This window comes from Ceratotherium simum, chromosome 2, assembly GCF_057802395.1.
Source record: "Ceratotherium simum simum isolate JZ-2026a chromosome 2, ASM5780239v1, whole genome shotgun sequence".
NCBI classification, from domain to species: domain Eukaryota; kingdom Metazoa; phylum Chordata; class Mammalia; order Perissodactyla; family Rhinocerotidae; genus Ceratotherium; species Ceratotherium simum.
Window position 1 is genome coordinate 42,392,121 of NC_141901.1, and position 15,884 is coordinate 42,408,004.

A 15,884-nucleotide genomic window follows, 5' to 3' on the forward strand; every position below is an offset into this window, starting at 1 on the left:
TGTTGTAATTGATTTGCTAATATTTTGTTGAGGATTTTTCCATCTATGTTCATCAGTGATATTGGCTTATAATTTTCTTTTTTTGTGTTATCCTTGTCTGGTTTTGGTCTCAGGGTAATGTTGGCCTCATAGAATGAGTTAGGAAGCTTCCACTCCAATCTTTTGGAAGAGTTTAAGAAGGATAGGTATTAAATCTTCTTTGAATGTTTGGTAGAATTCACCGGGGAAGCTGTCTGGTCCTGGCTTTTTGCTTTTTGGGAGATTTTTGATTACTGTTTCAATCTCTTTCCTTGTGATTGGTCTATTCAGATTCTCTATTTCTTCTTTATTCAGGTTGGGAAGGTTGTATGATTCTAAGAATTTATCCATTTCTTCTAGGTTATCCAGTTTGTTGGCATATAGCTTTCATAGTATTCTTTTAAAATCTTTTGTATTTCTGTGGTGTCTGTTGTAATTTCTCCTCTTTCATTTCTGATTTTATTTATTTGAGTCTTCTCTCTTTTTTTCTTAGTGAGCCTGGCTAGAGGTTTGTCAATTTTGTTTATCTTCTGAAAGAACCAGCTCTTAGTTTCATTGATCCTTTCTATTGTTTTTTTTAGTCTCTATTTCGTTTATTTCTGCTCTGATTTTTATTATTTCCTTCCTTCTACTGACTTTGGGCTATTTTTGTTCTTTTTCCAGTTATTTTAGGTATATGGTAAGCTTTTGAGACTTTTCTTGTTTGTTGAGGAAGGCCTGATATCTATAAATTTCCCTCTTAGTGCCACTTTTGCTGCATCACATAAGTTTTTGGTAGGTTGTGTTTTCATTTTCATTTGTCTATAGGTACTTTTGGATTTCTCCTTTGATTTCTTCATTGATCCAATAGTTATTTAGTGGCAAGTTGTTTAGTTTCCACATATTTGTGACTCCCTCAGCTTTTTTCTCATAGTTGATTTCTAGTTTCATAGCATGTGGTCAGAAAAGATGCTTGATATGATTTCAGTCTTATTAAATTTATTGAGGCTTGCTTTGTTTCCCAGCATATGGTCTATCTTTGAGAATGTTCCATGTGCACTTGAGAAGAATGTGTATTCTGCCATTTTTGGATGGAATATTCTATATATATATCTATTATAGTCCGTCTGGTCTAGTGTTTCATTTAAGGCCACTACTTCCTTGTTGACTTTCTGTCTGGATGGTCTATCCATTGATGTAAGTGGAGTGTTAAGGTCCCCTACTATTACTGTGTTGCTTTCAATGTCTCCCTTTAGGTCTGTTAATAGTTACTTTATATACTTTGGTGCTCCTGTGTTAGGTGCATATATATTAATAAGCATTATGTCTTCTTGGTAGAATGTCCCTTTTATCATTATATAATGCCCATATTTGTCTCTTATGTTTTTTATCTTGAAGTCTGCTTTGTCTGACATAAGTATGGCTACACCTGCTTTCTTTTACTTGCCATTTTCTTGGAGTATCATCTTCCATCCCTTCACTCTGAGCCTAAGTTTGTTTTTAGAGCTGAGATGTGTTTCCTGGAGGCAGCATATTGTTGGGTCTTGTTTTTTAATCCATCCAGCCACTCTGTGTCTTTTGATTGGAGGATTCAATCCTTTTGCATTCAGAGTGATTATTGATATATGAGAGCTTAATACTACTATTTTATGCAAATCAAAACTACAATGAGATATAACCTCACGCCCATCAGAACGGCTATAATTAACAAGACAGGAAACAACAAGTGTTGGAGAGAGTGTGGAGAGAAGGGAACTCTCATACACTGCTGGTGGGAGTGCAAACTGGCACAGCCACTATGGAAAACAGTATGGAGATTCCTCAAAAAATTAAGGATAGAACTACCATATGATCCAGCTATTCCACTGCTGGGTATTTATCCAAAGAATGTGAAAACACCAATGCATAAAGATACATGCACTCCTGTGTTCATTGCAGCGTTATTCACAATAGCCAAGACTTGGAAGCAACCTAAGTGCCCATCAAGGGACGAATGGATAAAGAAGATGTGGTATATATACACAATGGAATACTACTCAGCCATAAGAAATGATGAAATCTGGCCATTTGTGACAACATGGATGGACATCGAGGGTATTATGCAAAGTGAAATAAGTCAGAGGGAGAAGGTCAAATACTGTATGATCTCACTCATTAAGTAGTAGATAATAACAACAACAAACAAACACACAGAGACAGAGCTTGGACTGGTGGTTACCAGAGGGGAAGTCGGGGAGGGAGGAGGACGAAAGGGATAATTAGGCACATGTGTGTGGTGATGGATTGCAATTAGTATTTCGGTGGTGAACATGAGAACATGATGTAATCCATGCAGAAATAGAAGTATAATGATGTACACCTGAAATTTATACAATGTTATAAACTAATGTTACCACAATAAACAAAAAAATAAATAAAAAGGCTACCATTTTATCTTTTGTTTTACAGTTGTTCTATGTTTCCATTGTTTCTTTTCCCTTGTATTTCTGGCTACCATTTCAGCTTGGTGGTTTTCTCAGTATTTATGATTTGTGACTCTGCTCTGATTTTTGGTTTAGTGGTTACCATGAGGTTTGTATAAAAGATCTCATAGATGAAATAGTCCTTTTCTGATAGCCTCTTATCTCCATTAGCCTAAGAAGGTTCCATCCTTTTACTCTTCCCCTTCTATGTTTTTGTTGTTAAAAACTATTATGTTTTGTATTGTGAGTCTGTGACCAAATTGAAGTGTTTATAGTTTGTGTGTGTGTGTGTGTGTGTGTGAGGAGATCAGTCCTGTGCTAACATCTGCCAATCCTGCTCTTTTTTTGCTGAGGAAGACTGGCCCTGGGCTAACATCTGTGCCCATCTTCCTCCGCTTTATATGAGATGCCACCACAGCATGACTTGCCAAGCAGTGCGTCGGGGCTTGCCCAGGATCCAAACCGACGAACCCCAGGCCTCCACAGCAGAGCATGCACACTTAACCACTTGCGCCACTGGGCCGGTCCCCCCGTCTCTCTTTCTGATTTTGTGATTCTGTCTTTGTCTTTCACTTTGGACAGTTTGATTGTGTTGTGTCTAGAGGCAAATTTCTTTGAATTTTTTCTACCTGGAGTTATTTGAGCTTCTTGGATGTTTAGATTAATGTTTTTCGTCAAATTTGACAAGTTTTCAGCCATTATTTCTTCAAATCTTCTTTCTTCCTCTTTTTCTCTTTCTCCTCTCCTTCTAGGACTCCCATTTTGCACATTGAAACACTAGGTGGTGTCCCATGGGTCTCTGGTGCTGTTCATTTTTCTTCATTCTTTTTTCTTTCTGTTCATCAGACTAAATAATCTCGATTGACCTATCTTCAAGTTCTCTTTCTTCCGCCTGTTCAGATCTGCTGATGAGTTCTTCTGGTGAATTTTTCATTTCAATTATTATACTTTTCAATTTCAGAATTTCTTTTTGGTTCTTTCTTATAATTTCTGTCACTTTATTGATATTCTCTATATGATGGGACATCATTTTCTTGCTTTTCTTTAGTTCTTTAAACATGGATTTCTTTAGTTCTTTGAAGAAAATATTTGATTAAAAGTCTTTTTCTAGTAAGTTCAATGTCTGGGCGTCCTCAGGGACATTCTATTGACTGCTTTTTTCCCATGTATAGGCTATACTTTCTTGTTTCTTTGCTTTTTGTGTGTGTGTGTGTGTGTGTGAGAAAGATCAGCCCTGAGCTAACATCCATGCTAATCCTCCTCTTTTTGCTGAGGAAGACTGTCTCTAAGCTAACATCTATTGCCAATCCTCCTCCTTTTTTTTCCCCAAAGCCCCAGTAGATAGTTGTATGTCATAGTTGCACATCCTGCTAGTTGCTGTATGTGGGACGTGGCCTCAGCATGGCCGGAGAAGCGGTGCATCGGTGCGTGCCCGGGATCCGAACCAGGCCGCCAGTAGCGGAGCGTGCGCACTTAACCGCTAAGCCACGGGGCCTGCCCCTCTTTGCATTTCTTATAATTTTTTGTTGAAAACTTGACTTTTTTTGTGTGTGTGTGAGGAAAATTAGCCCTGAGCTAACATCTGATGCCAATCTTCCTCTTTTTGCTGAGGAAGATTGGCCCTGGGCTAACATCCATGCCCATCTTCCTCTACTTTATATGGAACGCTGCCACAGCATGGATTGACAAGTGGTGCTGTGGTGCACGCCCGGGATCCGAACCTGCGAACCCCAGGCCGCCAAAGCAGAGCGCACACACTTAATGGCTACACCACTGGGCCGGCCCCCAAAAACTTGACATTTTAAATAACATAATGTAGTGACTCTGAAATCAGATTCTTCCCTTCATTAGGTTTTGTAGTTGTTACTGTTTGTTGTTGTTATTGCAGTGATGTTTGTTTAATGACTTTCCTGATCTAGTTCTGTAATGTCTGTATGCTTTGTCCTTTGTGGCCACTAAAGTCTCTACTTGGTTAGCTTTGTGGGCAGCTGATGATTGGACATAGATTTCCTTAAATTCCAGGTATTTTTGTTGGGATTATGTTAAACTTATATATAAACTTAGAACAACTGAAATTTTTATGATGTTGAGTCAGACTGGTCATCCTGTCCAAGAACATACATATATCAAAATCAACTCTAGATCAAAAATAAAAAACAAGTATAAAATATATTTTGGGGGAAATCTGGGGAAATTGAAATATTGACTGTATATTAGATGACATTGAGTTAATGTTTATAGTCTCATGTGTGATAATATTGTTTTTGTTACTTAGAAGAATGTTCTCATTCTTAGGAAATGCATGCTGAAATATTTAAGGGTAAAGTGACAATGATGCCTACATCATTTGGCAAAAAAAAAAAAAGACATACACACAGAGGGTGGAAAAGTAGAGGGAGAGATATAGAAAGCAAATGGTGAATCCAGACGAAGTATGTATAGGTATTTGTTGTACTATTCTTTCAATATATCTGCAGTTTGAAAATTGTTAAAGAAAAAAGACTGGGAGAAAACATGGTCCTTAGCTTCAGGGGTATCTTACCGTCTCTTAAGCTATTGTTTATTTCTTTTCTTTTCTTTCTTTTTATTTTAATGCAGATTCCTGTATCAAGGCTGAGGGACACAGTCCTGGAATTGGCAGTGTTTGATGAACACAGGAGAAAGTTTGATAATTTCAGTTCCCTAATGCTAGAATGGAAATCCTCAAATGAAACACTAGCTCATTTTGAAAATTATAATTCGGTGAAGATGGTAGCAAAGGATGATGGCAGTGGGCAAACCCGGCTACATGGTATTGTGAAAATTTACGAATCCTTTCATTTACCTGCTAAATGATTCTGGATTAAGAATTTCCTTATGTGTAATGGTTTATTTCAGATTTTACCTCTTCTCACCTTTTATCTTTGATCTTTATATCTTTTAGAAAATGTAAAGGTAGATTTCCTTGTTTGCAAAGCTAGGTCGGGGCCGGCCCTGTAGCGAAGCAGTTAAGATCACGCACTCCACTTCGGCAGGCAGCCCGGCATTCGGATCCCAGGGGCAGCCTGATGCACTGCTGGTCAAGCCATGCTATGGTGGCCTCCCATATAAAGTGGAGGAAGATGGGCACGGGTGTTAGCCCAGGGCCAATCTTCCTCAATAAAAAAGAGGAGGATTGGCATTGGATGTTAGCTCAGGGCTAATCTTCCTCACCAAAAAAAAAAAAAAAAAAGCTAGTTCCTAGGGTCCAACATTTCTCACAAGAACATAATAAAATTAATTTTCAACATATTGATTGCTAGGCACTTGGAGGTATGATGGTAAGTGAGACAAGCACAGCCTCTGCCCTCATAGACTTACAATCTAGTTGGGGAGCCCAGACTCTAAACATTACAATTATTTTAGGTGTTTTGAAGGGCAAATATGGGGTGCTTTAAGAGCTTATAACAGGAGAAGCTAACCTAGTTTAGAACAGAGAAGGCTACCCTGAGAAAGTAATATTTACACTGAGACCTGAAGAGATGGCAGAAAGAGAAAATAGAAAGAATGAGCCTAATAAGGCAAGTAAGACTAACTTAGAGAGGGGGCAAGAGGCACTAGATGAGGTTCTAAGAGGGCAACAAGCCCTCATGTGCAGTCGCTCATCAAGCCTCTGCTTGTATCACATTTGCTGATGTCCCATTCACCAAAGCAAGTCACCAGCCAAAACCAGTCAAGGTGGGTGAGGACTACTCAAGGGCATGGATACCAGCACACATGATTCGCGCAGGCCATTAATATAACAGTCTACCACAGATCAATCCCAAAGGTGCAGAAGAAAGTGGTCCAAAAGGTGGTTTTAGGTTTCTGGCATGAGCATTTGGATGGATGGTATAACCATTCAATGAGATAAGAAACACTGGAGAAGGAGAAAGAAGGAGAACTAAGATTTAACTCTTTCCTTACCCACAGGGAGCTTACACTCAGAGCAAGTTTAAGAGCTTAGCTAGAGAATATGACAACATAATACTAATATGTGTATTGTACTGTAACACTCTAATACCAATAGTGTGATACAGTTAGTGTAAAAAGTGGAAAAGAAAGAGAAGCTCCTTATACCCTATACCAATCAATCACCAAATACCATCAATATTATCTTCTAAATATTTTTTGGTTTCATCTCTTCCTCTCTAACTCCATCACTAATGTCCTCATTACCTCTATCCTGCATTACCACAGTAGCCGTCTAACTGATCTCATTGTGTCTCTGCTACTCTCTAATCCATCCTCCAGACTACTGTCCAGAATGATCTTTCTAAAATACAAATCTGAATCTCTTAAAATTATTTTTTGGCCATTATTTACTGAGCTCTTATGACATTCCAGGCGCTGCATTAAATACTTTATATACATTTTCTCATGTAATCCGCATAACAACCGTGAGAGACTAACATTATTATCCCTATTATGTTAGTTTACTCACTCATTAACACTTATTGAGTTCTTACTATATTCTAGCTACAGTTTTAGGCCCTGAGATTACAGCAGTAAATAGATGAAGCAGCAAGCTCTCTGACATCAAAGCCTATACTCTTAACAACTGACTATACTGTCACCATATTGTCTTCAGGGACTCCCTGTGTCTTCCAGGATAAAATTCATATGTTGCAGCTTAGCATACCAACCCCTGCCTACTTCTTTGGCTTCAGCTCTTATTACTACCCACATATACCCTACATTTTTCTCACACTCAACAACTTTAGATCCGTAACCATGACCAGGCTTGTCATACCTCTTTCCTTTGCGTATGTTATATGTTCTCTTTTCTTGCATCTTCACTGGGCTAAAATCTTCCTCTAGTGATCTGGGAGTTTTCTGTCCCTCTATATTCTCAATCTAAGGAAAATATTCCTTCTTTGTGCTCTTATATACTCTGGATATATGTGCTCTGTGGATAATTCTATAATAGCACTTGCCACACTGTATTGCAGTGGTTGGTTTACCTCTTAGTCACCGTACGAAGCAGTGGGTTTCTTTGAAGGCAAGGATTGTGTTTTCTGCTTCTTTATCTCTGTATCCTAATTACCTGGCATATAACAGGGCCTCAATAAATCTTTATTGAATGAGTGAATGAATGGATGTAGCATCATGAGAAAATGCTTCACAGATTTAGTCATGATCATCATGTGTTAAGGATAAAATGAGAATTGACCTAAGTTGCAGATTTGTGTTAAATTTAAAAAAAGAAAGAAATAAAAAAGAATGAATGGGTAAAGCAGGGTCAGATTGTGGAAGGCTTCAAATACTAGTTTAAGGAGTTTGAATTGCTCTAATAAGGAATAGCCATTTAAAATTTTTGAATAAGGGACTGAGATATCTACATGTACAAAACAGTTTAAAAGAGTGAAAACTTCCAAAGTACTGTCACTTTATTCTCACTCCCATTTTTAAATCAAAGAAAAATTTCCCCATACCCTGTTGTCAGCCTGTTTTTGGACTCACAGACCAATAGGGAAAGAATTTTAGATTTTGCCTGGCCCAATCCCTCATTTAATAAAGGAACTGAGAAATAAAGTGGAAATCATCAGATTTCCTCTGATTTACCCTGAAGTGTATGTGATAATGATGTGCACACATCTAAGCTGATTGAAGGATTTTGAATTCTCTTACTTGGACCCCCACCCCCTCTCCTATTTCTGCAACCCCAGCCTGAAGACTCTGCAGCAAAGCTTCCTCGATGGCGACCGGAGTTGCCCAGGGTCACACAGAAATATAATGGCAGAGTCAGCACAAAAACCCAGTGTTTTGTTTCTTGTGTATTTCCCCATTCAGTGATTTTTTCTTCTGCAATAAATCACTATTTGGAAAAAATTAGGGCAGAATTTGGTTTTCTGGAGACACTTTTGTGTTCTACATGTTATTGTTTCTCACAGGGTATTTTTCTACATATCTCCAGGTCATCAGATCCTTAAAGTACATCAGTTAAAAGGGACTGTACTCATTGGAGTTAATTTTGTGGGCTATTCAGAGAAGAAAAGTCCAAAGGTAAGTGGAGCTTGTTATAGAAGAAATGTAAATTAAATAATTGAAATTTAAGGCTCTTCTTTAAAAATTGTTTATAACTGATGTAAATCTGAGAACTACACATCTCTGTGATTCTGTTATCTTTGCACTTGAAAGAGCACTGGAATCTTCTCTCACTGAGCTGAGGAATTAAAAGTTTATATTCACCTTTGTGGTTCTTATTACATTTCTAGGAACTTCCCAACTTGCCCAGATCTGCAGCCGTGGAGCTGCTCCTCGTGGATGATGTAACTGTATTGCCTGAGAATGCCACCATCTATAACCACCCTGATGTGAAGGTAGAAGCTATATGGGTCTAGTTAAATGGAATCATATTGGAGGGGAGAGTACTAGGTTATTAAAATTAACAGTATAACAATAAAAAAGTTCACTTATGTGTTGAAAATCACTGATACACATATATAATGCATAGATAATAATTAGCTGCAATATTTTTAGGAGTTATATTTTAATAATCATATTTTGTCTTTGGTCCGTTGGCCTTAGTCTTTTAATCCCATACTCTTTCTTAGGTAGGTAGAAGTTATTTTCTTTGAATTATTTATAAACCAAAGGGAATGGAATATTGTTTGTTTGATTTTTCCATAGGAAATATTTAGCCTTGTGGAAGGATCTGGTTATTTTTTAGTCAACAGCAGTGAGCAGGACATTGTCACTATTACTTACATGGAAGCAGAAAGCTCTGTCCAGGTGAGTTCTAAAAATATTCTCAGATTGATGGTCTCCTGTCGAAACTCATTCTTAGGAGAATGATTGGAAAAATTCCATTCTGTGTCTCAAACTGGTTACAAAAGTAACATTTGCTTCTTTTTCTTTTTTTAACCTACATAGATTTTTCAACCAAAAAATGAGAGGTTTTTTTTCTGTAACTAGCTACAATACTGGGCAATTTTTGGTTCTGGTTGAACTGAGACAGTGTAGGAGACATCTAATTATAAAATTTCTGTTAAATGAAGGTCCGTTTCTATAAATTTCAATGCACAGAACTGTATGGATACTTAGATGTATGACTGACTTTATAACCTGAGTGTATGGTGTTTTCAGCCAGGATATGACAACTCAAAATATTAGACTCCATAGTCAATATGGCAAGAGATTTGCTTTTAGTTGACTTGTAGCAATAAAATAATACCTTACATTAACATATGTATATATTTCCTTTCTTTCTAAGAGCTCAAAGGAATTTAACTTACCTTAGTCATAGTGTTTGTTTTTAAAAGGGGAGATTGATGGACTATGTGCAAAAACATGCTGTTGTGCAGGAGCTGTAATATAAGAAGGAAAAACAAAGTATCAGTCCACCCTGTGCTTTCCTCCTCTACTGGTGATTGCAACATAAATGCTCTTGATTTTCTTCATGAAATCCTTGCCCTTAATTATCCTTGATAATTAAGAAGCTGGATGTGTATGTTGGATTCTGCTTGAATTCAATCAACTTAAATTCTACTCTTTATCAGTTAATATTTGTTAAGGGTACATATTTTGCCGTTAACTGAAACATCACATTAAGGGTACATATTGTGCTATGCCTAAAACATGTAATGTGATTTCTCAGAGTTCCCATCACAAAGGCAGTAAGATACTGTATTTTCCACTTTCAATGAAAATAGTTGCTATGATTAAGCTTGGACCACGTTTCCTTCTCTACCCAGCTACGGGGCTGGCCTGGTGGCGCAAGCGGTTAAGTGTGTGCGCTCCACTTCGGCGGCCTGGGGTTCGCAGGTTCGTAGCCCAGGCGCGCACGGGCGCACCGCTTGTTAAGCCATGCTGTGGCGGCGTCCCATATAAAGTAGAGGAAGATGGGCACAGATGTTAGCTCAGGGCCAATCTTCCTCAAGAAAAAAAAAAGGGGGAGGATTGGCATCAGATATTAGCTCAGGGCTAGTCCTCCTCACAAAAAAAAAAAAAAAAAAAAGCTTCTCTACCCAGCTACCATCTTCTTCCTTCTAGTTAGTTCCTGTACATCCTGGATTTCTCACCTTGGAGATCTATGATCTGTGCTTGGCTTCCTTGGGTCCAGCAATGGCTCACCTCAGGGTGTCAGACATACAAGAGCTGGAGCTTGATCTGATTGATAAGGTGAGAGAAGTTTGCTTTATCTCATAAATGAAGCAGGCCTTGTTCTCACTATCTAGTATCACTTAACATAGTCTCTGGTCAGCTGCTGTGTGTGTATACCAGGACCTTTGGTAATGGAAATACTTTCCCTTAAAGAACAACATTCCAACATTACACATGATAAAGAAAATAGAATGTTAAAGAACAACTTAAAATAGTACACATAGATTAGGCTTATTTGATCAAAGGCTGACTAGGAACATCTAGCACGAAAAAAAAGTTTGCCACCCTCTAAGAGACTGTCCTTGGTGAATGAGACACCTCTACTAAAATTACCTTTTTTTTTTTTTTAACTACTAGGTTGAAATAGGTAAAACTGTGTTAGTAACCGTGAGGGTTCTTGGCTCTTCCAAACGCCCATTCCGAAATAAATACTTCAGAAACATGGAGCTCAAGCTACAGTTGGCTTCTGCCATCGTCACCCTGACGTGAGTACCATTTCAATACTTCTTTCTCTCCACGCTTAATATTATGAGAATCTCCCTCCTGGTAGCCTAGTCAGCTCTCTCTTAGGTTATTGCAGATTTTCTTCTTCACTTTTTTGTCACAGTACCTTTCAGCCCATACTCTCTTCCTATATTCAGTTCTCTACAAAATACCTCTTCCAGATCATCAGATGTCTTGTTTTGGGGCTATAATCATGTGTCTCATTAATATTTTCATTTTATGAAACTTCTCCTTGGATGATATCATTTGAGGGTGCTTCAGGCTAGAGGACCTTCGAAAATCTATTTGGAAGCAGAGGCACTGGTATTCCCCTCTGTGAAAGGGGAAATATGAGAATTCCAAGGCAGTTTAGTATTTGCAATTTTGCCAGTCTATGTTTACATTGCCCTTATTCTTTTGGAGCCTTAGAACAAATTTTTGCCCTTCAGGAGCTTCCTGCCATTGCCATGAACTTTGTCTTGACCCTGGAAATTTATTTTCTGGCAGTTCCCTGTAACTAAAGTTAAAATGAGCAGAAAACGTTTAGCATCTTAGAAAAATGCATAACTGGCCACTCTTAAAACCAAATCTTTCTCACTTAAAAACACATGGGTCTTTGCAGGCTAATGGAGGAACAGGACGAATATTCTGAAAATTATATCCTTCGAGCTGTCACTATTGGGCAATCCACACTTGTGGCCATTGCCAGGGACAAGATGGGGAGAAAATTCACATCAGCTCCTCAGGCAATTGAAGTAAGGAAATTATCTCATCCCAAGTTCATACTTCATGTTATTTAGCATTATTTATCTTTTTCTGTTTAGTTTGCACAAGTTGAAAATAATTTGACTGAAAAAAATGATAGTTGTCTAACTCTTGCAGCAATACATAATTTGTTTTTGGTTTTTGTTTTTCTGTATGAAAGTAATACACTTCTTGTAGAAAGTTTGGAAAGCACAAAAAAATGTAAAGATGCATAATGAAAATCACCTTTAATTCCACTACTTAGAGGCAACTATTATTAAGATTTCCGGGGGCCAGCCCGGTGGTGTAGTGGTTAAGTTTGCGCACTCCACTTTGGTGGCCAGGGGTTTGCAGATTCGGATCCTGGGTGCGGACCTACACACCGCTCATCAAGCCATGCTGTGGTAGCGTCCCACATACAAAATAGAGGAAGAGGGGCACAGATATTAGCTCAGGGCCAGTCTTCCTCAAGTAAAAAGAGGAGGACTGGCAACAGATGTTAGCTCAGGGCCAATCTTCCTCACCAAAAAAAAAAAAAAAAAGATTTCAGAGGCCGGCCCCGTGGCGTAGCGGTTAAGTGCGCATGCTCCGCTGCTGGCAGCCCAGGTTCGGATCCCAGGCGTGCACCAATGCACTGCTTATCAGGCCATGCTGTGGCGGCATCCCACGTCAAGTGGAGGAAGATGGGCACAGATGTTAGCTCAGGGCCCGCCTTCCTCGGCAAAAAGAGGAGGATTGGCATGGCTGTTAGCTCAGGGCTGATCTTCCTCACAAAAAAAAAAAAAAAAAGATTTCAGTGTATGTCCTTCACTTTTTTTCCCTATGCATATTTTAACATAGATGAATCATACTGCTTTTTTCATCTTAATCTTATATCAAAAGTATTTTCTTATGTCATTAAAAGCTAATTGTTGGCCATGTGTTGATAATTGTTGAAGCTAGGTAATAGGTACCTGAGAGTTCTTTATACTGTTCTCTCTACTTTTATATATGTTTGAAAAAAGTGAAAAAGAAAAATAATTGTAAACATAATTTTAACGGCCACTTATATTCCAGTGAGTGGGTATATAATAACTTATTTAAGCATTCTCATTTAAGTAATTTATAATTTTTTGCTATTATAAATAAAATTTATATTAATAAATAAAATAAACTACATGTCTTTGTGTATAACTTCATTTTACATAATTAGGATTTTTTTCCTTAGAATAAGCTGCATGATCATTTGTTATGAAATCAACTCTAGTCACTGTTGTCCTTTTGGTTTTTTCCTTCAAGGTGTTTCCTCCATTCAGACTTGTTCCAGAGAAAATGACACTAATTCCAACTAACATGATGCAGGTGATCTTAAAGACAGAAAAATAAGATTTACCCTTTCTCTTCATTCTACCTCCACCCCATCCCAGCACACATATATACACACACACTTCTTCTTACTGGCCTCCTCTTGTCTATTCCCAGCCAAGTACAACAAGATCTGATAAAGAAGAAAATTAGTATTTTCCCTATTCCATGATGAACGTGATATAAACTACCTCTTGCAATCTCAAGGATCATTTGTAGCATTTCCATTTCGTCTGCATTGAGTTGATATGGGATGTGCTGGTTGGGAAGTGGGAGAAAATGAAGAAGTCAGCCTTGGACAAAATGTTGGGAAAAGAGATGTGACTTCTACCCATGTTCCAGGCATTCAATGGTATGTTTAAATTCCAGGTAATGTCTGAAGGTGGCCCCCAGCCCCAATCTATCATTCACTTCTCCATCAGTAACCAGACCGTGGCTGTTGTTAATAGGAGGGGGCAAGTTACAGGGAAGGTGGTTGGCACAGCTGTGGTCCATGGCACCATCGAGACAGTAAATGAAGATACTGGCAAAGTCATTGTGTTTTCCCAGGTATTGTTTCTTTTTTCTGCTCTGCTTCTACTCTTCCTTCTGGGAACCATATTGGGAGGTGGGGGAAGGAGTAGTAATGAGGAGAGTGTCAGCAGCCCAGGAGAACACTTTAGTGCCCTCATCTGGCATGCTCTTAACCAGGCGTGGGAAACATATAATCTTTAGTGAAAAACCCACAGAGTACTTGGCATTGTTATAAGACATAGTCCCTATCCTTAAGGAATCGTGTAAAGAACAAAAACAAACATATCTATGGTATGTTTTTTTGTTGAATGCCCCAAACAAAACAACAAACCAACTAGTTATCATAAGCCCTCTGTCCACCGGGCAGACACTCCCTCTTAGCCTAAGCTTGCTCTCCACTCTGTTGAGCAGGATGAAGTGCAGATTGAAGTGGTGCAGCTAAGGGCTGTTAGGATCCTTGCGGCTACAACTCGACTCGTCACAGCTACTGAGGTCAGTATGATGACTCTGTTCTGCGTTCATTATTTTGATAATGCCAGCTGGGCAGTATATATAGCACAAAACTACTTTTTCTTTTCAGATGCCAGTTTATGTCATGGGAGTGACCAGTACCCAGACCCCTTTCTCCTTCAGCAATGCCAACCCTGGGCTCACATTCCACTGGTCCATGAGCAAAAGCGATGTGTTGGATCTAGTGCCCAGGCATTCAGAGGTATGAATTTTTCTGTTTATTATATTACCTTCAGGATCTTGATATTAAATTTATTTTATTTCAGCATAAGTTTTAGACTGACTCACTTTCTTTTTTTATCCTCCTCTTTTTGCTGAGGAAGACTGGCCCTGGGCTAACATCCGTGCCCATCTTCCTCTGCTTTATATGGGACCCTGCCACAGCATGGCTTGACAAGCAGTGTGTTGGTGCGCGCCGGAGGTCCGAACCCCGGGCCGCCGCAGAGGAGCGCACGCACTTAACCACTACGCTACCTGGTGGTCCCCACGACTCACTTTCTAAACTACACAATATTATTACTTATCTCCTTTTCCTATTTTTCTGTGAACACTGGAAACCTGAAAATCATATGAAGAATTCCAATTTGGGGGCCAGCCTGGTGGCGCAAGCGGTTGGGTGCACGCGCTCTGCTGCGGCAGCCCAGGATTCGCTGGTTCGGATCCCGGGCGCGCACTGACGCACTGCTTGTCGAGCTATGATGTGGTGGTGTCCCATATAAAGTGGAGGAAGGTGGGCATGGATGTTAGCCCAGGGCCAGTCTTCCTCAGCAAAAAAGAGGATTGGCAGATGTTAGCTCAGGGCTGATCTTCCTCACAAAAAAAAAAAAAAAAGAATCCCAATTTGAGTACTCAGATAATGCGATATGATTTTTAATATACTTTGCTGGAAAGAACTCTCAAAAGCAATGTTTCCTTTAATATTGCATTTGTTGTATTTGTAAGCAGATGACTATGTTACAAGAGTAACACATTATGAACGTAAGGTGTATATACATAGAGTTTAAATATGTCATATAGTCTTTTAACATGTTCAGATACAATTATATTAATAATCATGTTTGTGCTGCATGATGGGCAGTTGACATTAACAGTAAGAAAGGTGGATGTTGAACACATTTCTCGGCCCAAGGTACTGGGAGCTGGGGAAGAACTGGATGCCCACCGTGAGTATGTGACGTGCTGTGGGTGCCATGCGGCTGGTATGGGCCATCAACTGGCAGCTGATTCTGGACTGAGTGCCTTATATCAATGGCAAACTCAAGAAAGACGATTAATTAAACTGCTCCTCCATGGTTCCCTTTGGTGGTGCTGGCTCCTCCCATTTCAACACCTGCTGCATCTGGAATAGCCGAAGCCCTTAGGATGGACGTGGAGGAAAGCCACAATGCAATCTAAGTCTTTATGTTACTGAAAATAGCTTTGATGATTTAATATACATAGCATTAAACCTTACTCTGAAACCTGAAAAGGAAAAAGAAAAAAAAAGAAAGAAAGAAAAGAAAAGTGGATGCTACAGACTAACTTTACTAATTCACAACATTGTTACCTGATCATCAGTTTGATGGAACCCACTCAAGGTCGTGTGGCGACAGTGGCAGCCGCCTAGGTATGGGCTTTACCTTAGGAAGAAGGAACCTGGGGCCAAGGTACCCAGTAGGTCACAACTCAGTGCCCTCAAGAACAAAGAATTAGACCTTGGGAGAGAACAGAGGAGTTACAGGAGCTAGA

General features: G+C 39.1%; 1 protein-coding gene and 1 pseudogene across 1 annotated transcript in view; both read left to right on the top strand.

Moving 5' to 3' along the window:
• Window positions 1–15,884, top strand: part of NUP210L (nucleoporin 210 like) — a 106,049-nt gene that overhangs the window by 68,936 nt on the left and 21,229 nt on the right. The window contains 11 exon segments of the mRNA XM_087442798.1: window positions 5,058–5,250; window positions 8,374–8,462; window positions 8,675–8,779; window positions 9,090–9,191; window positions 10,452–10,580; window positions 10,920–11,047; window positions 11,668–11,800; window positions 13,068–13,130; window positions 13,503–13,682; window positions 14,058–14,138; window positions 14,227–14,358. Coding sequence (XP_087298924.1) covers window positions 5,058–5,250; window positions 8,374–8,462; window positions 8,675–8,779; window positions 9,090–9,191; window positions 10,452–10,580; window positions 10,920–11,047; window positions 11,668–11,800; window positions 13,068–13,130; window positions 13,503–13,682; window positions 14,058–14,138; window positions 14,227–14,358 — 1,335 coding nt within the window.
• LOC101399408 (cytochrome b-c1 complex subunit 10 pseudogene) lies at window positions 15,260–15,430 on the top strand (annotated as a pseudogene).